At 48.3% G+C, this 24,701-nt stretch overlaps 3 protein-coding genes across 8 annotated transcripts; all 3 read right to left on the bottom strand.

Moving 5' to 3' along the window:
• Positions 1 to 3: 3 nt before the first annotated feature.
• C13H6orf136 (chromosome 13 C6orf136 homolog) lies at positions 4 to 4,339 on the bottom strand. Its single transcript, XM_004424407.3, has 6 exons — positions 4,040 to 4,339; positions 2,292 to 2,696; positions 1,691 to 1,779; positions 1,304 to 1,504; positions 389 to 458; positions 4 to 314 (listed from the first exon to the last, which is right to left on the bottom strand). The coding sequence occupies exons 1-6, from the start codon at positions 4,304 to 4,306 to the stop codon at positions 201 to 203; spliced, it is 1,146 nt and encodes a 381-aa protein (XP_004424464.2). The 5' UTR covers positions 4,307 to 4,339; the 3' UTR covers positions 4 to 200.
• Positions 4,340 to 4,497: 158 nt separating this feature from the next.
• On the bottom strand, positions 4,498 to 18,411 carry ATAT1 (alpha tubulin acetyltransferase 1). Of its 6 annotated transcripts, none has more exons than XM_004424409.3 (13): positions 18,088 to 18,411; positions 17,561 to 17,621; positions 17,355 to 17,446; positions 17,164 to 17,224; positions 16,930 to 17,043; positions 16,640 to 16,741; positions 10,277 to 10,322; positions 10,089 to 10,157; positions 8,497 to 8,568; positions 8,079 to 8,322; positions 5,337 to 5,416; positions 5,203 to 5,245; positions 4,498 to 4,850 (listed from the first exon to the last, which is right to left on the bottom strand). In XM_004424409.3, the coding sequence occupies exons 1-13, from the start codon at positions 18,192 to 18,194 to the stop codon at positions 4,676 to 4,678; spliced, it is 1,266 nt and encodes a 421-aa protein (XP_004424466.1). In that variant the 5' UTR covers positions 18,195 to 18,411; the 3' UTR covers positions 4,498 to 4,675. The 6 variants fall into 6 exon arrangements, with proteins under 6 accessions (XP_004424466.1, XP_087294390.1, XP_087294389.1 ...); XM_087438264.1 differs by lacking the exon at positions 18,088 to 18,411 and adding an exon at positions 17,808 to 18,077; XM_087438263.1 differs by lacking the exon at positions 10,089 to 10,157.
• Positions 18,412 to 18,700: 289 nt separating this feature from the next.
• Positions 18,701 to 24,698, bottom strand: MRPS18B (mitochondrial ribosomal protein S18B). The gene is made up of 7 exons (XM_004424412.2): positions 24,562 to 24,698; positions 23,283 to 23,391; positions 23,078 to 23,175; positions 22,882 to 22,950; positions 21,011 to 21,077; positions 19,870 to 19,929; positions 18,701 to 19,281 (listed from the first exon to the last, which is right to left on the bottom strand). Exons 1-7 carry the CDS (start codon positions 24,637 to 24,639, stop codon positions 18,986 to 18,988), a joined length of 777 nt encoding a protein of 258 aa, XP_004424469.1. The 5' UTR covers positions 24,640 to 24,698; the 3' UTR covers positions 18,701 to 18,985.
• Positions 24,699 to 24,701: the final 3 nt, after the last annotated feature.

Below are 24,701 nucleotides of genomic sequence, written 5' to 3'. Positions count from 1 at the left end.
AAATTCTCTCATATATTCACTTAAACTTTATTATTTACAAGTTAAATTACACAGCAGCTTTCTTTACACAGCATGAGATGGAAAGGAAAGAAGGAGAGAGAAGAGGGGAGGAAGCTGACTCGTGAGATTCTTGGCCGCCTCCACCTCCTTCTCTTGTGCGTAGCAAAGTCTTCAGTGCTGTCTCCACCCCAGTTCCTGGATCAGGCCTCGGAACACAGGTGTAAGTTGGGTTCTGGCTCTGACAGCCCCAGCGTCACCAGGGCTCCCACTAGCAGCTTCTTCACAGGCGCTGGGGGTGAGTGTGAAGGCATCAGCTGCAGGGAGAATAATGGTAACTGGCTGGACGTTCTACCCCCTCACCCCACCCCCATCCAGTGCTAGGACTCACTTTGTCTAGGTGATGGCGACAAATGAGGCCGTTGGAATTCAGGTAGAAGGTGGAATAGGCATCATAGGTCCTGATGACGGGAGAAAGGCTTACTGAGGGAGAAGGTGACTGGTCCCAAAGTTTAATTCAAGCATTTGTTTAAACTAGTAGTTCCTAAACTTTGCTACATATTAGATCACCTGAGGAACTTAAAAAAATCCTGCTGCCCAGGTTACACCCTGTCCCTATTAAATTAGAATGTCTGGCACCAATTTTTTTGTGTGTGTGTGAATAAGAGCAGCTCTGAGCTAACATCCATGCCAATCCTCCTTTTTACTGAGGAAGACTGGCCCTGAGCGAACATCCATGCCCATCTTCCTCCACTTTATGTGGGACGCTGCCACAGTGTGGCCTGACAAGCGTTATGTTGGTGTGCACCCGGGATCTGAACCCGGCCCACCAGCAGCGGAGCGCATGCACTTAACCGCTACACCACAGGGCCAGCCCCCAGGCACCAATGTTTTTTCAAGATCCTTACATGATTCCACTGTGCAGCAAAGTTTGAGGACGACTAGTTTGGACCACACCTAACAATTTCTTGGGAATCTACTCTATGTCAGAAATTTACCAGCTACTTTACCTAAGGTTGTGAGGCTCAACTTATGAGAGGAATTTTAATTTGTTCAGTAAGTATTTGAGTACATACTATGTGCCAAGTAACACGTTAAGAAACTGAGTTCAGAGGTTTCCTAATATATTCAAAGTCCCTATTTCTGTTTTATTAAAGTAAACTGAAATAAGATCCCTGCCCCCAAGGAGCCTGCGCTCAAGTCAGGGTAGATCAAGGACTGTCTGGGAGACTAGACCATCAGATTCCTAAAAAAGTAAGATTAGCAAATTGACTGTAGTCTGGGTCCTTTCTCACTTCTCTCTCACCGGTAAAGCTCTTCCTTGTCACGCTTGTAGAAACGCAGAAAGAGCATGTGGATGGGCAGCCCCACGAGCCGCCAGCGGGCTTGCAGGGTCCAATTCTCAGGGTGGCGGGTCAGCTGTAGAACCTCTAACCGAAGTTGTGCAAAATAGTTCCAGGCCAGGAAGCGGCAGAGGGTCAATGACAGGATGTACCATGTCCTGCCCCTGTAAAGAAGGGGTGGGACAGAAATCTCATGATGGCAGAATCAGAAAACCAAACTGGCCTCTGTCTGAGGAAGGGGAACAGTTGTGAGAAGCAGCCTAGCACCTTCTCTGGTAAGTGAAAAGGGTCAGATATATAGTACTGGGTCCTTTTCCTCCCCAAGGCCCTACCCGTGCCTGGATTCTCACTTGGTACGTATGTTCAGGACCTCATTGATGAATTCCACATCCGATGAATAGAGTGTGTAGTCATGGGAGTGAAGGAAGAGATTGGGAAGCTAGGTGGAAGAAGAAGGCGTCAGCCCAGTGGGAAAGAAAAGATGATTCTATTTCTCAGTTTTCTATCTTTATTATTATTATTTAATAATTTTATTTATTTTTTTCCCCCAAAGCCCCAGTAGATAGTTGTATGTCATAGCTGCACATCCTTCTAGTTGCTGTATGTGGGACGTGGCCTCAGCATGGCCGGAGCAGCAGTGTGTTGGTGCGCGCCCAGGATCCGAACCCGGGCTGCCAGCAGCGGAGCGCACTTAACCGCTAAGCCACGGGGCCGGCCCCTCAGTTTTCTATCTTTATTGTCTCCTTATTCCCCTCCAAGTGAAAAGTCATCTCTCCCATGTTTAACATCCCTTAATCCAAACTGAGCATTTTTTCCTTGGGAAATGTTTCTAATATATTTCTAGGCCTGCCTCGTAGTTCCAAGAAAAAATCCAGTTGACTAACCCTCTGTTTCCAAGTATTACCTATATTCCTTCCCACTGTGGATGAAGGCCACTTCGAACTGACTTACCTCATGTCTCAGTCTCTCATACATGACAGCCAGGTGCTCCTCCATACTCGGATCTCCTGATGGAGTGGCAGGGGAAGGGCAGGCGGTCCCAGGGGCTTGGAAAGGTATCAAAGCCCCAGGAGAGGGGCAGGGAGGTCCCTCAAATAGGCTTCTAAGCCCATCTAGGCAGCCGCTATGCAACTCAGGTCCTGGTCCCTCCTCCCCCTTTCCTGGAGGGAGGACTATCCATGGTGAGCTGAGGGCCTGGATCTGAGGGAGAGGTAATGGGGGAGCCGGGGGAAGGAGCCGGGTGGGAGGAGGTAGGGGTGGTGGAGACCAGAGGAGGAGCGGAGAAGATGGAGAAATGGTTGTTGTGGAGTGGGGCCAAAGGGGTGGGAACGGTAGAGCTCGTGGGGAAAGCTGGTCCTAAGGAGGAAGAACAAAAGGGAAAAAGATAAGAATTCAGCTACCTAATGCCCCTTCATCCAAACTCGGCTCCTTATCACGCTTCCAATTCCACTTGCTCCTTCTGACAGGAGAGATGGAATCAGAGGAAAAATGGGATGGGTTCATCTCCATCTCTACTGAAAACAGGAGGTTAAGTTTCCTGTGACACAGGTATAAGTACCTGCCCAAAACATTAGCAAATACCTTTACATTTGTTTAAGATTCCAACACTGTTTAGGGGCAGTTCCACCTCTCATAACAAGAATACATATTTGAATAAACAAATGAATGAATAACAGGTTTTATTGTACTGCAGATGAAATGATGTGGCCTGTAACAAGACTCCACAATTAAGTGTGTGAGGCAGACGTTGCATAGAGAAAAGAACATCCAACTGGAACTAGGAGACGTTTCATGGAGTTCCAATTCTATCATGTAACCTTAGCCACTCCTATTCCCTATGCCTCAGTTTCCTATAAATGTCCTCTTATAAACGAGGATGATGAAGCCACACTGAGTTATTATGAGAACTATGTGAGATAATAAGTGTAAATAAAACGTTGCGACCTATAAAGTAGTATATAAATGTAAGCTATTATCATTTCGGGCCTCTAATGACACAAACAAGCCCAGGAGACGGTAAAAGGCTGGACTTCATTCTCCCTGCTTTACTGAATTTGAAACCGTGATGAGGGGGAGGTCACCCAAAGCCAAGCCTGATCCGAGCCCCTCTGCTCCCAAGGAACCACCCGGGGGTCTTACTGCCGGGAAGACGGGCGGGCCGCGCGGGTACCTCTGTCCCCGACGGTGTCCCGAGGAGCCGTCTCCGCCGGGGGCGTGGCCATCTTGCCCGCCCGGGCGCAGGGGCCCGAACCGGGTCCACCCGGGCCAGCCTTCCTGCCGGGACCGCTATCCGGGTGCAAGATGCGCGGGCAGCAGAGCGCGGCCCACAGATCTGTACGGTCTGGACCAGGGAACTCCGGGGCGGCGCCGCGGCCGGGCTGCGAACCTCTCCGCCCCCTGCCCTTCAAATCACCTCCAGGCACAGGTAACCGCCGAGACGCGGGCGAAACGCGAACGCGCCCCGCCTGCCCACCCCAGACCCGGGAGAACCGACGGCCGGGGCGCCAGCGCCAGCAGCGCCAACCTCGCGTGCTCACGACCCCGGGCCTCTCCACGCGCCGCCCGGCACAGGTGGGAAGGGGCGGTGGGACGTCACTGCGCCTGCGCCGACGGGGCGCGCGCTCCGCCCCACGCGCCGGTTCTGAGGAGGGTCTCTCCCCGCCCCCTCTCCTCCCCTCCCGCTTCCACTCTGCTCTCACCTGGGGGAGCGCCTGGTAGGCACGGAGGCAGGGACCGAGACGCCGCGCCACCCCCCGGCCGGGCTGGTACATGATCTTCCGGGAGTGGAGAGAGCGCCTCCCGAGTCCGGCCTCCGGCCTCCTCACAGGGGTGAGCGCGCCCTGGAGCTGGCTTCTTGAAGGGGAAAGGGGGGGGGGGGGGTGAGGGGGCTGAGAGGAGGCAAACGGAGATGTTGCGCGCTTGCGCACTGCGGGTTCCAGGGAGGCGGAGAGGCGCTCGATCTGCATTAAGTGCGCCTGCGTTCGCCCGATCCGAGGCTGCCTCAGAGCGCTTGCGCAGTAAATTAGCGGCCCGAGCACCGCTCCCTCACTTGCGGCGCTTGCGCAAAAAACTAGGCGATGACGGGGCTGAACCCGGTGCAACAAGAGTGAGGGGTGGGATTGAAATTGAAATAAGGACAATCAAGTTTTTCAGTAGCTCTCGTGATAAAAAATAAATACTTTTATTGTTCTGGTTAAAAATAAGATAGAAATGATTTGGCGCTGGTAAGAAAGCCTGTTGAATGAATGAATGAATACATCCATTATGAGGGCCGGCTTTGGTTATCTCCTGTAGCGAGAGAAATAATACTTTGAAGGTGTGAGAGGGGGCTGCCGTCACCAAGGCCTAGTGCTGCGACGTTCCTGCAAGTTTCGAATGAACCTTGCGTTGAACATGTCCCCACCCATTGTCCAGGACTGGGCTGGTGGGGCCTGGGCCTGTGGCGGAACTGTGTGCGTGGGTTCCTCCCCAGACCCATCCTGTGACAAGACGTGCTCCTCACTGGCAGACCTGGTAGGTGGGAGGGAGACGGAGACTGGGTTATAGGGGTACTAAAGTGGGAATTAAGATCATAGACTCTTCAAGGTCTGTCTGGCTTTTCTGTAGAGGCCACACTGTGGGATATGAGGCTGGAACCATTAGTGCTATGTCCAAATTTGAAACCCCTCAGAGAGTGCCAAAAGGAAGCACCAGAGTTGAACCTATGGGGAAAGAGGCTTGCAGGAAGTTAGGCAGAAGGATTTGTGGGAGGAGCTGATGTCCAGTTCAAAGAGTAACATTTAGGAGGAGGAAGTAGCTGAGAGTGTTGTTAGGAAAGGAGTCAGGTGGTGGGAGGCTGATAGGGGAGGGGCTCAGACCTCACCTATTCTCTGTTTCCTGTTCCCCCTGCTTCGATTCTTGGTTGCCTGTGGAAATACCAAGCATGTGATAGGAAAGCTGGAGTAGGTAGTATATATGGCCTACTTGATTTGAGGATAAGGAGGGATGAATACGTACCTGTGTTGGGGAATGAAGAATTCAACCCCCCATGGCGGCTGTAGCAGCAGCTTTGGGCTACCAGCCCTGGGGGACTCCCCCTGTAGAAGAAATGGGAGATGATGGGGAGGAGGCTACAGGATGAAAGATGAGTGGGTATGGAGGGATCAGAGGAGATGAATAAAAGGAATAGCAAAGGAACAAAGAGGAGGGGGTAATTATCATTCCTAAGGGAGTTTAATCTAAGCTGTGCCCCAGAAAAGTGGAGGGAGCTCATTTTATACCCCAGGATTTTCTGGAGCAGTCCTGATTTGTTGCTTTATTATTTCTAGTTGAGGTAATGTGTTAAAAGTAAGGCTAAATGTGATCCAAATCATGTCATAAAAACAGACTCACATGTAGGCAAAAAAGAATTTGTTGGACCAGGTGCCCTGATGTTTGGTTTGGAAAACATGGTTACCTTAATTATAGGATACCTCAGGCCAGAGGCAAATAGGGAGTGGCAAGGCCGTATTTAGGAGGAAAAGGAAGGGAGCCTTTGGAGGATAGGTAACTGTCTGTGTTAGACTCTCAACCCAGTAAGGGATTGTCTTGAGAGAGATCCAAGGGTTTAGTGGGAGAGAGGGTAGGAAATCAGAGTGGGAAGAGGAATCCAGGGAAGAGTTGGGAGGCAGTTAATAAGTGGATCCCAGAGAGGATGGTAAATCTTGACATCTCAGCAACCGCTGGCCTGGGGTGAGGGGTAGAAGTCACTGGGGAGAGCTGGAGGTTTCTGGAGGGAATGGGGGAGTAGATATAGAAGCCTACACAAAGGGATCCAGCGACTACATGAGAGGAGACAGAATCCGCAGGAGATCTACCAATGAAAATGGGGATGGGCAGACACCAGATCCTGCAAGGGGAGCTCGGAGACTCCTTGATGGAAGATCTACAGATCTCAGAGGAAGATGAGGGGGACAGAAGTCCTGAGATCCCAGGAAAATAAGGGGTGACACACAAATGAGGCTGAGACCTTAAGGTTTTTTTGGTGTTTTTTTCATTGAAAATGTCCATTTAAAAAACACAAAAGAATTCACACTTTATTCAGAAAACACTGAGAGGGAGAAGAAAAAGGAGTGAGTTGGGAGAGAGGGAGATCCTGCTCCCAAGGATTTGGGGGAACACAGTAGGCAGTGGGGGTACCTGATCTACCACACATTCAGAGGGTAGCGAGGGAAAGGGTTTGTTCTATACCCTGGGTATGGAGCAGGGAAGAAGGTTCTTGCTATGGAGGAAAGAAGAAAGGAAGGCCAGAGGAAGAGTTCCCCCATCTTCTCAAGACAATCTCACAAGACAGGAAATTATCAGCATCTAGCTACTGGGGAGGGATGGATGTGAGAGGGGATTCTAGGAGCTAATAGATCCTTGAGACTCAGGCTTATCTTCTGAAACAAGGCTAAGAGTGATCCCAGGGTCCTTGCTGGGATCTACTGCCAAGAAACCAACTCCTTCATAGAATCTGGATCTGGGGGAGGTGGTGGTGTCTCTAGAAGTGTGGCAAGTCTTTAGAGCCCCAAAGCAGACATTGGCTTGGAGGTTCCTCGATACATACACATACACAAAACGTGGAAATTAAGAGTTTGGCAATGTTGAGTGGATCCCTTTGGGGAGCTGTTAAGTCCCTGTCCTACTTAATTGGACTGCTCTGAAGCAGAGCTCATTGGTTGGCATCAGCAGGCTGAAAGGGTAAGTGTGGTAGGCAGCATAAAGCAGCTATTAGAGCCACCAGCAGACACTGTAGAGGGAATATGTGAATTATTCCATAGACAAGACTTAAAAGGTTTCCCTGGCAGAGGAGGCCCTTGGACCTTCCACAGTGTTCTAGAATCTGACAGCAAGCAAGAGTGTGCTTCTCTGGATAATTAGTATGAGCCACCCAACCAAGGGGTCTGGCAGCGAATCGGGCTGTCTATTGGGAGAGTGTTCAGAGCCCAAGTTAGGAGAGAAGGGGTGTTTTCTATGGTAAGAAAAACTACAAAGTATAGGTCATCTGGGACCCTGACAACCCAGCTGTCCAGGAAAGGGGAAGAGGGAATCCTGTGGATTCTGTCAGGTTCCACGAGATCCTGGGGGATGCAATGGAAGAGTGGGTCTGGGGTTTTCAGGGAAAGGGGTCTCTGCCCACCCCAGGTCTCCCAGGGAGGGGAGGGGGTTAGCTGTCTGTCAGTATCGACTCTCATCAGAGCGGGGAAGGGAGCTGTGGAAGGATGTTATGGACAGGAGGAAGGGAGAGGGAAAATGGGGAAGAGAGAAAAACAGAGAAGTCAGAGGTGAAGAAAAAGCTAGGGAGAGAAATAAAGGAGATGCCCACTCTGCTTGCTGGGATGGGCTCCTGCCACACAGGCCCTGACCTGGGGTCAGTGGCTCCCTAAACTGTCAGAGATACTGCCCCTTCCCAGCAAGTATTAAAGCAAGATTTCCCCAATCTTAGAGGCTCAGTCTCCCCCCAACAAATGGATCTGTGTTCTTCTTACCCTTCCTCCCAACTCTCACTTTAACTAGAGTCCCTAGACTCCATATAAAGTCCTGTTCAGCTCCTTCACTGTAATTTATTTCTAGACCACTCCCACAATATTTTCCAATATATTTTTCTTGAAAGGTTTCAGGACTTTCCAATCCACTTATCCTATCGTTTCATGTCTCTGATGGATTCAAGCTGCCCTCTGCCATTTCTAGCACCCTCTCTGACAGTCCTGAGGCTCCCTAACCCTCCAACTCTATTACCTGGTGCGGCGACGTTGGGCTGGGCTGCCCCCAGGGTCAGTAGCCAGCAGAAGGCGGGCGGTAGGGTGTGGGGGGCAGAGGCGCAGGGAACGCAGCAGCTCCTGCTCTGGCACAAAGGGGCGGAGGGGGCCCCGTTCTGGCGAGTTTCCCAGGCTGCTGGAGCGGGGGGGTGGGTGGGCTGGAGGTGTAGCACGACGAGGGGCCCTGTTTAGGGGCCAAGGAGGCTCCACAGCTACTTTCAGAACTGGGGAGAGGGAGAATAAAGAACAAGAGAGAGAAAGAAGAAAAAGGAGAAGGAAGGAGGAGAGTCATGACAGCAAAGATTAGGGTCGAAAAAAGAAACCAGAGCCTGTAGAGAGAACTAATCCTTCCCCTGGGTTCAGGTCCCCCAGGCCCAGACACCCTACCCCAGTCTTACATTCTCGGTCACTAGAGGAGTATGGCTTAATGTCTCCCTCTGCTCTCTTGGGTGGCAGCTTCCTTGCTGGAGCTGGCAGTGGAGAGGACACAGGCAAGGTAAGCATTAGGAGACATACTTTGTACCCCTCCTCCCAGCCACTCCCCCCACGACCCCAAACCTCTGCTCCCTGACACCACACTTCCTCCCGGAGAAGGAGAGTTCAGCTCCATCGCAGAAGCAGCTCTGTGGCAATGCCATCACAACAAAAGGGAGTTCAGGGGGAATGCTGGAGCACTTTTAAGGAGAGCCAGAAGGAGTAGGCCAAATGCAGAGTTAGGGGGAAAAGATCCAGGGTGAGGCTCTGGGGCCTGGGAGATGCAGGACAAGGGTGGCCAAGGGAGGTGAGCTCTTACTGTCAGTGGGTGCTGTCAGGCCCCCCTGGGATTCGGGGGCAGTGGAATGGTCCCAGCCGGGCCAACGAGGACCCCAGGTCCCTCTAGATGAGACGGACAAAGCCCTTGGTTAATCAGGAATTACTGTGGAGAGGTTGGGGCGGGGCAGAACCTCTCCTTTTGGTGCAAAGTTGGGAAGAGATTTTTTTATTAGGAAAAAAAAAAGGATGAAGAGAAAACATAGACATCTGAAAAGGAGTTACCAGAGTAAATGGGAGGCTAACATATTGTCCAAAGTTCTGCCTCCTGTCTCCTGACTTCTCTACCTACTCCCTCCCTTTCCCTCTCAAGAGGTTCTCCATCATATGTGGCAGATGAGACTTCTCAGCGAATCCACTTAAGCTTTATCCACGGTCCCCTCCCCTGTGGACCTGAGACCTCACCATCCTTGTTGGCTCTCACTCCCTCTCACAGCCTGTAAGTCAGCAGGAGACAGATGGGGGAAGCCTTGGAAACCAAAGCGAGTCATGGATATGAATTGTCTCCCAGTGCCTTACACTGGTTGAAGCTACTGACTGGTAACAGACTGTTCTTTGGGTGGTGGCTAGGGAGGAGATGAGAGCTAGCCACAAAGCCAGCTCAGGAAGGGGGCCCTCCTGAGCAAGCATGTACTACACACCCAGCAGAAGGCTGTGCTTCCTCACCTTTGGGAGGCAGTGAGGAAGAGGAAGGAGTGGGCTTAGACTCCTGGGAGGGTGTGTGTATGAGGATGGAATGGGAAACCTGGGCAGTGTTTCAGTACCTCCTAGGTTTGGTTTCTCCAGATCAATTTCATTATTTGATTGGAAATGTTATAAATTCTGAGCATTACCTTCTAAAACTAATATTTAAACTTTGAGCCTTTCATGTTGCTACTCTATGAGTGGAAACGGAAGGGATGACTCTCCCTCACTGACTGACAGAAACCTGAGGAGTTTATAAAGGGATGAGACTCTGTCATCAAACAGGCTCCCAATGAGCTTGCTTAGTTAAAAGTCCTGACAAGTAGGAAATGCACTGAGGTCCCACAAGGGAAAGGCAAAAAGGTAATGACTGCTGGAGACTTGGGTTGTGTTGGAATTCTCCCAAACTGCCCACAGATCACACTGTGCTCTCTGTGACCTCCAGAGTAACTAGCCGTCACAGCACTACAGTTCCGCCCATTCAATGCAGCTTTACCAGCGGGCAGAGGATCGACTGCAGCAGCACGGGAGTGTCGAGTTGCCCTCAGAGAGGGAGCAGGGGCCCCTGTGAGGAAGGAAGTGGTGGTGCCCCTCAGTGAATGGGGCGGTGGGACCAAGAATCCACCTCTTTCCTTCCCCTTACCCCAGCTACTTGACCAACACACACACGGTGAGAAAACTTACGATGCTGATGGGCAAAGAAGCCTTCGAAGATCACAAAGTTGTTCACCTATAAGACGAAACAAGCGAAATATAGTCCATTCAGCCACTCAGAACATACTTGGGTACAGAACCCTGTGTTAGAAAAACCACAGTGGGAGGAACAAAAGCCAGCCTTCCTGTCTTTGTTGACAGACTCAGTCAAAAACTCAGACCCTGATAAGCTGATCCTAAAGTTGATTACAGAACTGCAAAAGACCTCGAAGAGCCAAAACAATCTTGAAAAAGAACAAAATTGGAGGATTCACACTTCCTGATTTCAAAACTTTCTACAAAGCTACGGTAATCAAAACGATGTGACAGAGGCATATGGATAGACATATAGACCAATGGAATGAATAGAGTCCCAAAATAAACCCATGTATCTATGGTCAATTGATTTTCAACAAGGGTGCCAGGACCATTCAATGGGGAAAGAATAGTATCTTCAACAAATGGTGCTTGGACAACTCAATATCCACATGCAAGATAATGAATTTGGACCTCTACCTCACACCATAGGCAAAAAATAACTAAAAATGGATCAAAGACCTAAATGTAAGAGCTAAAACTATGAAACTCTTAGAAGGAATATAGGGGAAAATCTTTATGACCTTGGGTTAGGCAATGGTTTCTTAAATATGACACCAAAAGCACAAGCAAAGAGAAAAAAAATAGATAAATTGGACTTCTATCAAAAGTAAAAACTTTTGTGCTTCAAAAGACACTATCAAGAAAATGAAAAGACAACCCACAGAATAGGAGAAAATATTTGCAAATCATATCTGATAAGGGTGTTGTATCTAGAATATATAAAGGACTCTTACAACTCAAGAACAAAGAACACAATTAAAAATGGGCATAGGACTTGAATAAACATTTCTCCAAAGAAGGTATACAAATGGCCAACAGACATTTGAAAAGATGCTTAATTTAACATCATTAGTCATTAGGGAGACGCAAATCAAAACCACAAGGAGATACCACTTCACACCCACTATGATGGGTATAACAAAAAACAAAAAAGAAAAATAACAAATGTTGGTGAGGATGCTGAGAAATTGGAATCCTTATATTGTTGGTAGAGACATAAAATGTTGCAGTCATTGTGAAAAAACAGCTTCTCAGTTTCTCAAAAAGTTAGACATAGAATTACCATGTGACCCAGCAATTCTACTCTTAGGTATATACCCAAGAGAACTGGAAATATATGTGCAAACAAAATCTTGTACACGAATGTTCATAGCAGTGTTATTCACAATAGCCAAAAAGTGGAAACAACCAAATGTCAATCATTGGTAAGTGGATAAACATAAATGTGGTATATCCATATGATGGAATACTATTCAGCCATAAAAAGGAATCAAGTAGTGATACATGCTACAACAGGAATGAACCCCCTGAACATTTTGAAAGTGAAAGCCAAACACAAAGGCCACATATTTTATGATTCCATTTATATAAAATGTCCAGACTAAGCATATCCATAGAGAGTAGATTTGTAGGTGACAGAGGCTAGGGGAAGGGGAACAAGGAGTGGCTGCTTAATGAGTATTGGGTTTCTTTCTGGGTGATGGAAATGGTCTGTAATTAGACTTGGTGATAATTGCACAACATTGTGAATATACTAAATACCACTGAATTGTGTATTTCAAATAGTTAAAATAGTGAATTTTATCTCAAAAACAAAAAACCCAGTCCCTACTTTTAAGTTCTCCCAGGGCCCAGGCTCATGGAGACATGGTGCACAAAACATCAGGGAAGATAAGGCTCCAAAACTGTCAAAACAAAAACTTCAAAACAAAACACACGAACAAGGCCAAATGGTTCAAGTATACAAATACTGAGAAAAACTTAAGATTTAAGTAGGGTTCAAATGGGTGGGACTAGTCAAAGAAGACATGCTGAAGGACAGGCTGTCACTTTGATAACTAGTAATGGATAATTTTAGAGTGATTTCATTATATCATCACATTCAATTTGGCCATCACAACAGTCTTTGGAGTGACTACAGTCATGTGTTGCTTAACGACAGGGATACATTCTGAGAAATGCGTTGTGAGGCAATTTTGTCATTGTACAAACATCATAGAGTGTACTTACACAAATTGAGATGGTATAGCCTACTACACACCTAGACTATATGGTACTAATCTTATGGGACCACCATCATATATCCGGTGTGTCGCTGACTGAAACATTGTTATGGGACGCATGATTGTAATGTATTTTTTATTTGTTTATTTATTTATTTATTTTTGTGAGGAAGATCAGCCCTGAGCTAACATCCACACCAATCCTCCTCTTTTTTCTGAGGAAGACTGACCTTGGGCTAACATCCGTGCCCATCTTCCGCAACTTTATATGGGACGCCACCACAGCATGGCTTGACAAGTGGTGCATCGGTGCGCGCCCGGGATCCGAACCCGGGCCGCCAGCAGCAGAGCATGAGCACTTAACTGCTACGCCACGAGGCCGGGCCCTTATAATTTTTTTTTTTTTTTTGTGAGGAAGATCAGCCCTGAGCTAACATCCATGCCAATCCTCCTCTTTTTTTTGCTGAGGAAGACTGGCCCCGGGCTGACATCTGTGCCCATCTTCCTCCACTTTACATGGGATGCCGCCACAGCATGGCCTGACAAGCAATGCCTCGGTGCGCGCCCGGGATCCGAACCTGGGCCGCCAGCAGCGGAGCGCGCGCACTTAACCGGTAGGTACACCATGGGGCCAGCCCCACATGATTGTATTTTAAAGAAGAGTAAAAAAAACTTTGTGACATGACTTGCCCAAACTCAAGTAGCTACAAGTGGCAGAGCTGGGCCTCAAGCCCCTGACTCCTGATTCTAGCTGCAGTGTTTAAGCCAGGAATACGGTGTAGTTATTAAGAGTGTGCTATGGGGAACCAGCCTGGTGGTGTAGTGGTTAAGTTCAGCACACTCCACTTCAGCGGCTGGGGTTCACAGGTTCGGATCCCGGGCATGGACCTACACCACTCACCAAGCCATGCTGTGGCGGCATCCCACATACAAAATAGAGGAAGATGGGCACAGATGTTAGCTCAGGGCCAATCTTCCTCAAGCAATAAAAGAGGAGAACTGGCAATGGATGTTAGCTCAGGGCTAATCTTTCTGACCACACAAAAAAAAAGAGTGGCCTATGGATTCAAATTCATACTCCACCACTTATTAGCTGTGTGAAGTTGGTCAAGTCACTAATCTGTATAAACCCAAAACGAGGTCAATAATAGCACCTACCTCAAAGAGATGTACAAGGATCAACTGAGAGGATGCATGTAGATAGCACACAGAGCTCATGAAACGCTGTCATTGTTTACACTCTATGCGGCTCCAGTCTTACATGTCACCTGGGTAATACATTTGATGTCAAATACTGTGCTCCTTCCACTGCTCTCTGCTGCCTCTTAATGGAGAACTGTACAGTGGGAGGACATTCTAAGTAGACCCTGCCTATCTCCTGTCTTGATCCTGCTGTAATGTCTACCAGCCCATCCTCATCCTCCCTCAACAAGCACATGCCCAGCACTTCAGCCACACAAAACTGCTTGCAGTGCCCTGAAAGGTAGTTTAATACCTCTCTGCCTTTGCTCATGCTGGTTCCTCTACATGAAAAGCACTTTAGCCCACCCACTTCTCTCTCCTGATAAACACTCACCTTTCAAGAATAAACATAAGTCAAGTCTTTCTTTACTCAATCCAGACCTCAAGGTAGTGCTCACCACATCCTTATGCCTCCTCTGTAAGCACGTCAATCAAGTCATGTTACAGTGGATTAACTGTCCGTGCTCCTATCCAAGCTAACTTGTCAATCAAATCCCAACCCCTCCCACCCACTGAACAACACTGCTACAGCAATTCTCCCCACTTTCTCTGACATCATCAAAATTTCTCTCTACTGAATCATTCTTATGTTTTTAGTTCCTCCAACTGAAAACAATCAACCCTCTCTTGATCCACTTCCCTCTCTAGCTCTTGCTCTATTTCTCTGTTCCTCTTAAAGCAGCATTTATAAGATGGCCTATTCTTTTTTTGTGTGGGTGAGGAAGATTAGCTCTGAGCTAACATCTGATGCTGATCCTCCTCTTTTTGGTGAGGAAGAATGGCCCTGGGCTAACATCTGTGCCCATCTTCCTCTACTTTTATATGGGATGCTGCCACAGCATGGCTTGACAAGCGGTGTGTCGGTCTGTGCCTGGGATCTGAACCTGCAAACCCTGGGCCACCCAAGTGGGGCATGCGAACTTAACTGCTGCACCACCGGGCAGGCCCCAAGACTGGCCTATTCTTGCTGTTTCCAGCTCCTAGCTTCTCAATCTCCTAAGCCCACTCCATCCAGGCTTCTACCCACCACTGCACCAAAACTGCTCGGCAGGATCATGAGTGGCCTCAGGCAGCTAAATCCAACAGTCACTTCTCAGACCTCTTCTTACCTCACTGATCAGCAGCATTTGACTCAGTATGCTACTCCTCCCTCCTAGAGACACTTTCTTCATTGGCCTTCCAAGTCACCTTTCTTGTAAGTTTTCTACTTCACTAGTCACTCCTTGGTCCCCACATTTGCTCGTTCTTCTCCTCCCTTAAAAGAGTGCCCAAGGGCTCAAGTCCTTGGACCACTTCTCTCTCTGTACTCACTCCTTGGTGATCTCATCCTGTTTTACTGCTGTCAATACCCTGTGTATGCTGAAAACTCTCTATCCTGAACCTCACAAGTACCCAACTGTCTACTCAACTGGACTCATCACAGAAATCTCCAATTAGCATATTCAAAATGGACTCCTACTATTGCCCCCAAAGCTACTCCACCTACCATCTCAGTTAATGCAACTCCATCCTTCCAGCTGCTCAGGCCAACAACTTTGGGATCATTCTTAACTCTTTCCCTCTTTTTCTCCACATACAATCTATCAGGAAATCGTACTTGCTTTAACTTCAAAACATTTAAAATTTGACCACTCCTTACCATCTCTACTGCTACCTTCCTGGTCTGAGCCACCATCATTTTGCATCAGCATTGTTGCCTTCTAACTAGTCTACTTGCTTCTACCCTTGCTCTCCTACTACCTGTTCTTAACAGACAAAGTGGTCTTGTTAAAAGTTAAGTCAGATCATATCATCCCTCTGCTCAGATCCCTAGGACGGTGCTCCTTTTTCCACTTAGAGTAAAAACCAAAGTCTCTGCAATAGCCTATAAGGCTCAAAATGTCCTTCCTCCCCCATTACGGCTCCGATCTCATCTACCACACCTCCCGCTCCCCCACTCAGTTGCTCTAGCCACACCAGCCAATTCACTCACTCTTCCAGGCACACTCCTGCCTCATGGCCTTTGCACTAGCCATTCCCTCTGCCTGGCATGCTCTCCCTCCAGATATTAGTTGGCTCTTATTCACACCACCTTTAAATTATTGCTCAAATGACACTTTTTCAGTGAGGCCTTCCCTGCTTATCCCATTTAAACTTGCAATCCACAAACTCCTATCCCCACCATGGCACTCCCAAGTCCTCTCATGGGCTCTCATTTTTCCAGAGCACTTATCATCAACCATAGTACATACTTGTTTATGTTTGTCTGTCTCCCCAACTAGGATATAAGCTCTATAAGGGCAGAGACTTTGATCTGTTTTGTTAAGTGAAGTGCCCAAAACAGTCCCAAGTGCTCAATAAGCATTTGTTGAATGAATGGATAGCATTAGTAACGTTATATTGCATTTACTTATAAACAAACCACCTTCCCCATATTAGACCAAAGCTCCCTGAGGACAGGAAATGTATTTTATTCTAGGCCCTTAATAAATGTTAACTGACTAAGCACTAGCCTGTGTGAAAACAAGGAGGTAAAAATGAGCTGGCTATGTGTGGCGCACAAACATATTAGGTGTATAGAACAGCCCATGATGAAGAATCAAAACAGATAAGAGTTGCGGGATGATGGGGCCGGCCCTGTGGCTTAGCGGTTAAGTGCGCGCGCTCCGCTGCTGGCAGGTGGGGTTCGGATCCCAGGCGCTCACCGACGCACCGCTTCTCCGGCCATGCTGAGGCCGCATCCCACATACAGCAACTAGAAGGATGTGCAGCTATGACATACAACTATCTACTGGGGCTTTAAGGGGAAAAAAATAAATAAATAAAATCTTTAAAGAAAAAAAAAGAATTGCGGGATGAGAGATGATACCACAAAAAAAAAAAAAAATGAAAGAAAGAGCTTAGTTGTATAAAATGAATCCTATATAATGGAGAATAAGGAGCGCTTGAAAGGTGCCACTTCTTTGCCCCCAAATAATAAATAAATTCAGTGGGAATGCTCAGTGGGCATCTACCCTCTGAAACCTCTAACCTGTGGGACTGTGGTCTCCAGGTTGTAGTGTTTATTCAGGAACTTCAGCAGCTTCTGTGAGGGTCGGTCAATGGCCAGTTGGTGTGGTTCAACTCGCTCCTTCTGCAGGGAATAGGAGACTCAGGGTAGGAGGAGGAATGGGGAGAGCATGCCTAAGAAACCCAGGAGCTGGGAAGGGAACAGAAGCATATGGGGGGCGGGAGGGTGGGAGAGAGGGCCTCTGGAAGGGCTCAGGGCAAAGGGGCCTTTGATCTCCATTTTGGACAGACTAGTGAAGAGATAAGTGATACCTGCAACATATACTGGAAGAGTTCTCGCCCATGGCCATGGCGCTGAACTGACTCATGGATGTAAAAGTCCAGGATGCAAAGCGGTTCTACCTCATTGTGAGCCTCACGATCATCCTGAGGTAAAGAACAACAAATATCTTTTAGGACCCAGACATCGCTGCCACCTCCCAACCTCCAGCAATTTTGTTCTCAGGAGCCAAGGCATACGAACTCTCAGCTTCCAGTAACACTCACCAGTACAAAGAGTTTCTTATATCCAACTTTGAGGAACCCAATAATGGCTCCTTTTCCAGCCCTGTAGGATGGGAAAAATAATGAACAAGCTAGCAGCAGTTATCTGGAAGAGGCAGAGTCAAAAAAAAGGAAGAGGGGCTGTGAGAGGAAGGAATTAAGTACGAGACTTAAGAAGAGCGTTTGCCACTCACGGTCGAGCTGAAGTGTCTTTGAGCACATACATCACATGGCGGTTACTCTGCATCCTCGATGCACTGGTGATGGGAGCAGGAAGATGCTGGGCCTGTGGGAATGTGAAGACAGACTTTCTGCAAGTCTCTTCCAAAGGACTCAGGCCTCCCTTGTCTACTGTCCCCAGAGAAGCCTCTCTTTACTCCATCTGAAGACTCCCCAGTACCTTGGCAGAAGCCTTGCCCAATTCATCTACAATGGTCATAATTTGCTGCTGCAGATCAACACTATAGAAAGAAAGCAGATAAAGAGTCAAATTCGCACTGAATTAGACGGTTCTGGGCAATCACTCCCTGGGAACCTGGGCCACAACCCCAACCCAGGTTTAGCCCTTAAGACTCTCTGGCTTTACTTTGGAGTCTTCCACTCTGATTTTCCACCCCACCCCTCTGGAACCCAAACTTTTGCCACACCTCCTTTCAATGTGGTACATTCCCTCCTCCCTTAAGGTTATTGTGGGGAAGCCCGGTCAACCACATCCTTTGGTTGGGACCACATATTGGGCCACGGGATGAAAGGTCACAGATCCAAGCGCCGATCAACCCACTAAGTCTAGGGTCAAAGGTCACCAAAAGGGCGAGCCAGGACATCAAAAGGAGCAGCCACTAGTCAGTGAGAAGGGGGCGTGGTGCCTGGACCAGGTTTCGAGAGGAACCGGGAGAGAAGGGCCACGGGGTGGGTTTGAGATGTCACCGGGCCGGCGTTGTGGTTCCGGGTCGGCGGGCCGGGGGCCGCAGGTGCTGGTCCAGCACCGTGATCCGCTCCGGGAGCAGCGCGTCCACATCGAACGGGAACTCCATGGCCCATTGTGCGAGGCCGGACCCGCCCCACGCGACGTCACTTCCGCCCCTCCCTCGCCACCCCGCCCTGCGGAGTCTTTATTTCCCGGCGCGCCCCGAGGGGCCCAGGACCCGCCCCTAGGGGGCCGCCTGCCCTTGCCACCCGCCAGCGTCCTGGCAGCCGACCCCGGAGACCCCGTTCTTCTCACCAGCCCAGCTGTCCCTTAGCAACGCCATTCTCCCCACCCCCGCCTCCCACGGCAGTGGATGCCATAGCAACGCATTTTTCCTAGGCCTAGTGTCTCCTTCTCCAGCCCTTCAGCCCCTCAGTGAACAGCTGGGTATGGTGGAAACACTGCTTCGGGCACAGAGGGCCACAAAGGTGATCATGACCGAATAGCACAACTGCCCATCCCAGGTGGCTTCTGGTCCCAAGAGTCACTGGCAGGGCTGGCTCAAGCCTGACCATTCCTTTCCCCACAGCAGCACCCATTCCCCCCCAACACGAAACTGAAACTCAACCCAGAGACAGGAGATACAGCTTTATTGTGGAAAAGCAGAGACGGCAGACAACAGAATGTTTTGCCCATCTATTTACAATATACAGGGGTTGGGGTTTCTCATGCACATCTGTACTGCCTTCCCTCAGCCTCAGATGCATTTATCCCCTTCAACAACAATCATTTCCCTTCTCTGGCCCCGGGCCTGCCATTGGCCACAAAATAGACACAACTCTTCAGAGTGAAATCTCATCATGTAATTCCTAGGCACTATATCCTAATCCCTCAGACTCCCTTCCCAGCCTACAGCTCCTATAGAGCACTCTGGGGGCCCGCCTGCTCAGTGGAGGAGGCTTCAGCTGGGGTTGTGAGGGGCACCTCAGGCATTGACTCAGGTGGCGGGCCACTCTCTTCTCGGAGATGGCCCTGATAGAGCCGGCGAAGGCGGGACAGCTCTCTCTCTGGTGGCTGTTTCCAGCTGTACCATGGGTACCAGGGGTCACCTGAAATCAGGGTGGGGGCTGGTGGAGTAGCACTCACAGCTCCATGAGAGGTACTGAAGTCAAGGTCCCGGGGTTCAACCAGAGGAATGTGGTATTTGAGGAGACCTAGGGTATTAAAAAAAAGAGAGAAAGCAAGGAGTAGTAGTTCAGATTAAGACAGACAGTAAGGAAAATGACTTATAAAGGGAGGGAGGGACCAGTTGAGCCACTGTGTACATTTATGCATGTTGTACACTACACAAAGGCAACTGGCCAAAGAGGCAAGTGTGGGCTGACATACTGCCTGGACTCTTGCTTGCCAAGCTGTGCAGCCCTGCACCAGGGCTATGAAGCTGCATCTGCCCTAGTGGAGGGGCACCTTTTTCTAATTTGTGCAAAGGTGTTATGGAGCCCAGGGCCAGAAATTTATGCAAAGATCATCATCCTATGATCTGGCTATGGCATTGGGACCAATAGTTATAAAATAAGAGGGAGGTGAAAGGAAAGAAGAGAACAAGGGGACAAGGCAATGACAAGGTAAGAGACTCAGGAGAGGGAACAAAGGACAGTGAAGTGATGCAAGAACAGATTCTTGGGAAGAACATGTTGGGTGTTACCTTCTCAGACAGGTAAGAGCATTTCTATCCACCCTCCAGCCCTAAGTCGCATTCTCCATGCCTATCAAAACTGCCCCGTGCCCCTTCTCATGCTCACCATGATCCCTGGCTTTCTGGATGGCCTGGGTCAACATCTTGTGCTGCTTCATACAGACCCCTATAGGAAGAAAAAAGGTGATTCGGTGCTCCTTCTATAAGGCACAGTAAATAAAGAACACAAGTGTTTCTACATGGTGACAGAACACTGGATTTGGAAGACCTGGCTCTACCTAATGACTCCATTCTCCTGACCCCTCCATGGGCCTCAGTTTCCCTATCTGCCCAATGGAAGAATCCTCTCTCTCTCTCTGAGAGCTGGGATGAAGACTTAGGAGGGTCTAGCCACTATAGAGAAGCCATTTAATGGTAAAGACTCCAAGACAGGGAGCAGAACATAATTCAAAGGGCAAGTGTGGTTAATTAAAGAGTTGAGTTAGAAAACCCACAGAAAAAGATTCAATAAAGGAAGACAGGATTTCAGATCTGGGGAAGGCGATCTGAGAGAGCAGCAAAATAGTCCCTTCAGCCTTCTACAGCCTGACTATAAAATTCCCTAACAAACTGAACTCCACTGATCATGCTGCCATCCCCCAAACAGTGGATTCAGATTATCCTTTGCAAATTTATCTTGCTTCAGAGCAGAGATTGGCAAAATTTTTCTGTGTAGGGCCATATATTTTAGGCTCTGCAGGTCCTACAGTCAGTCTCAGCTACTCAACTCTGCCATTGTAGCCTGGAGGCAGTCTGGACAATATGAAAACAAATGGACATGGGAGTGAGCTAGATCCTGCCTGTGGTCGTAGTTAAGAAATAGATATGATCTTGAATTGTTAAGATTACAATTCCAAATTTGGGAAATCTAATTGAATTGTCAGTGGTATAAAAGAACTTATATGACAGTCAGTTTTTGAGAAAGCCTTTCGTAAAAGTGAAGAGATCCTATAGAAAGGAAATAATCACCACCATTTATGTTTTAAGAGCCACAGTTAGACCGTTTGCTTACATTTGTACCTGCCTGTATCTTTTGTCCACATGTTACCATGTGAGTATCCCCATTAAGCCCAGACTTCCAAAAGGTTCAATCACACTTTTTATGCCATAAGTAGGAGCCACCAAACAAATACCTGTTGTCTGAAGGAATAAATGAGAACTGCTCCAAGGAAAAGCTACTCTGGTGGTGACAGGGATCATGGGCTAACCTGTGTATGGAGCATGGAAGATGATGCCCGTGTGGGCACAGACAAACTGTTCCAAGAGCTTCACATTCTGTGGGGGAGAGTAGTGGAGAAACATGAGAGAGGGAGGGGAGAGCAGCAAGGCCTTTATAATTTTATTTATTTATTTGTTTTTCCCCCCAAAGCCCCAGTAGGTAGTTGTATGTCATAGTTGCACATCCCTCCAGTTGCTGTATGTGGGACATAGCCTCAGCATGGCCAGAGAAGCGGTGCGTCGGTGCACGCCCGGGATCCGAACCCGGGCCGCCAGCAGCAGAGCGTGCGCACTTAACCACCAAGCCACGGGGCCGGCCCAGCAAGGCCTTTAGAGACTGAAAGCGCGCAATCCCTACACACCCACACGATGACCTTAACCCCTCTATGTCTCTCCAGATGCTACCCTCCTTCACCTCCCAGTTTTAGCCCCATCACTTGACTGAACACATTCTTGAAAACTCCAGTAAACTTTCCCCCTTTCCTGGCCTTTCACCCATTTCACATGTACATCCTACATTTTGTCACTGAGACTCACATAGAATTCTCTTCTGCAGGGGTTAGGATCTAAAATCAGCCCTTCTTGCAAAAAATTGGGGACAGTCAGCTGGCAATTCCTGAAATCACCCAGAAAATGTAGTATCTATTGTAATGTTCACATATAAATGATTAATACATATGATAACATGCTGTATGTAATATATGTATTTATTAGGATCAATTCTACAGTTTTAATTATGTAGAATGACTCTCAGCTACCAAGTTCATTACAGGAGGTGAGACCCAAGGAAAAAGCAGGTATACTTGTGGAGTGGAATGGCAGGCAGAATCATCCACACTATTCAAGTTGTAATCTTTTTCTCTCTCGGCTATGCAATTGATTATAAACTGTATTCAACTGGGTATAATCTCTTTTTATAACAAATCGTACAAAGCTGAAATCGAGAAGTTATCTACTGGACCTCTCTACAACCTGTGTCCCAAGGGGTCTGAGAGTAGTCAGACACCCCCATAGGCCGACTGACACATGCATGCCCTCCAACTTTCCTGATGACCAGACATTCAACTTCTGCTCTAACACCTTCACTACGTGCTCAGAAGAGCACTTTTCCCATTATCATTTTTATAAGGTTTTTGAATTCTTTAAGGAGCAAGTCCTGTCCTCACAATGAAGACTTTTTGAAAAAAACCCTAGACTCTATACCTTGCTTCATGTATCTGTCCCCAGCCCCAAGTCTCAGGACACAACAAACATCAATATGACAAAGAAATAAAAGAAAACCTCAGGAAAAAACTAGCCCGATCTACTTGCTAATAATTGTGATGGATATAAATGAACCTTTGGGCGTTGCTTTCCCATTAGAAATAGGCATTTTTCCTGCCTGCCAATTCAGACTGTAAATTCCATAGGTAAGGGATGAAGCTTTTTCTTTTCTTTTTTAGTGAGGAAGATCAGCCCTGAGCTAACATCCATGCCAATCCTCTTCTTTTTGCTGAGGAAAACTGGCCCTGAGCTAACATCTGTGCTTATCTTCCTCTACTTTATATGGGATGCCACCACAGCATGGCCTGACAAGCAGTACCTCGGTGCGTGCCTGGGATCCGAACCTAGCATCCACCAGCAGCGGAGCGCGCACACTTAACTGCTACGCCACTGGGCCGGCCCCAGGATGAAGCTTTTTAGTATAACCCACAGTAGGTGACAAAAGGATGGAAGGAAGGATTTTTTATATTGCCAGAAAGTCAGTACAAAATGGATTGTACAGGCACTAGGATACGAAGAAGAGTGGGCACCTATCGTAATCTCTTCAGCATTGAAAAGACGCTCCAAATCCTTATCCTGCAGAAAAACATCTCCTTACCCTAAAGTCGACATGCAGCTTGTGATCCCGGCAGATAGGGCAGGGATTCCCAGCAACTTTATTTCCACGCTGTAGAGAAAAGAAACTGGCAGGTGAAGATGTTCAAAGCTCTGTCAGAAAAAGTGCTGCTGCCACTATCACTATGGCCTCCACCTCTACACCCCATCCCATCCATGTGCCACCCCCAGAAACTTACAATGCATGTCTTTCGTGTCCGCTGTGGCGGTATTCCACCTTTGTGATTGCGGCGGTAGTCAGCCCAGACCGGGCGAGAACCATAGCGGTTCTGGTATTCTGAAATGAAAGACCACACAAGGAATTCCTGGGTGGGGGTGGAGAAGGCATCTTTGTCCATTTATTTCAGACCCCATGTGACTCTCCCCTTCCCCATTTAGAGGTACCTTCTGAGTCCAGATATTTCCAGGGTTCATTCTGGTAAGGGGAAATGGGAACCGGGGACACAGAATCTTCCTCACGGGGAGCTTCGGTGCAAAGAGTCTGGCGGAGAACCTACAAAAAGAGTGTGAAAAATAGAATAAGTTCAAGGAAGGCACTTGATTGTTTTGCTGTCTAAACCTTGGGGCAAAGGGGAATGCACACCCATTGTGTTAATGGAACACAGCAGGAATATACATGGAAGGTAGCATTTTTGTTAGTGTTAAATTGACATCATCAAGGACCACTCTCCCTATCTGGATCCTGAAAAAGAAGCTAATGTTAAGGGCTAACTAGGATAACTGACTGGGAGACAACCTTATTTGAGAAGACAATTGAAAAACCTGACACATGTAAGGTATTCATGTTTTGGGGGATGAACTGAGTCTAGTGGAGCAAAAGGGAGAATGCCTAGCTTCTTGGAGGTAAGATGTGTGGCAGGGAGGGGATACAGAGGCCGGGTGTCTTCAACTCAATTCAAACCCGAATCACTGAGTTGCCCAGTCTTATAAAAAATAGGTCAACATTCCACAGGGCAGAACAAACTTGAGTCCTAACGCCAGCTTTAAAGCTACCAGGCCTGTTATTAACTCCGTGGTGACCCCTGTCACCTCTCTTCAGTCCACTTTGGGAGTGGCAGTGGGCAAGCCTTCCTTTCTCACCCTGCCCCACCAAGAACCTGCCCTGTCCTACCAAGAACCTCCAGGGTGGTGAGTACGTGAGACTGGAGGGAAACCTCAATCCAAAGGACTGAGTTAAGCTCTCATGGATACTCGGATAAGAGAGTGACTTAGTGAGATAAAGAGAGCTAAGAAACTGGTCCCCAGGTCGTGAGAATGTATCCTGGTTTTATTCGGAGATAGCAGGGCTGGTAGAAGTTCGTGTCCCTCAACCCAAGGACACTCCAGGACATCACAGGTTTAGACACCAACTGCACGTTTAAGAGCTGGTTGTGCATGACCAACGGGTCCATATTTTCACCTAGTTATTCAGCCGAGATGGTAACTTGGGAAGAAGATGACATCTAACCCTGGCTCTTTACCCTTGGCTCGGGATTAGAAAATGCGCGCAGCATCGAGGAGGGTGAGAGAAAGGGAGAGAGTGGTGGAAGCAAAGTGTTGCCTAGACAGCCGAGGCCCAAGCACTGGGGAAGGTCTCCACTCCTGGATTCCCAGCAGTGGAGCGATAACCTAGAGAAGATAATAACTAAGTTTGTGTTGTACAAAGCGTGCTCCAAGGAGTTACCTGAACTCCGTAGACGCCTCTGAAGGGCGAAAGGCTAGGGACGCGCCTCAGAAGCGTATTCAATATGGAGGCCGCCATCTTGACGTACTCCCAAAGCACGAATGGCCCGAAGGGCGACTGCGCATGCTCCAGGAAACTGA

Source organism: Ceratotherium simum, chromosome 13 (genome assembly GCF_057802395.1).
Source record: "Ceratotherium simum simum isolate JZ-2026a chromosome 13, ASM5780239v1, whole genome shotgun sequence".
NCBI lineage: Eukaryota > Metazoa > Chordata > Mammalia > Perissodactyla > Rhinocerotidae > Ceratotherium > Ceratotherium simum.
This window is presented reverse-complemented; position numbering and strand designations above follow the sequence as displayed.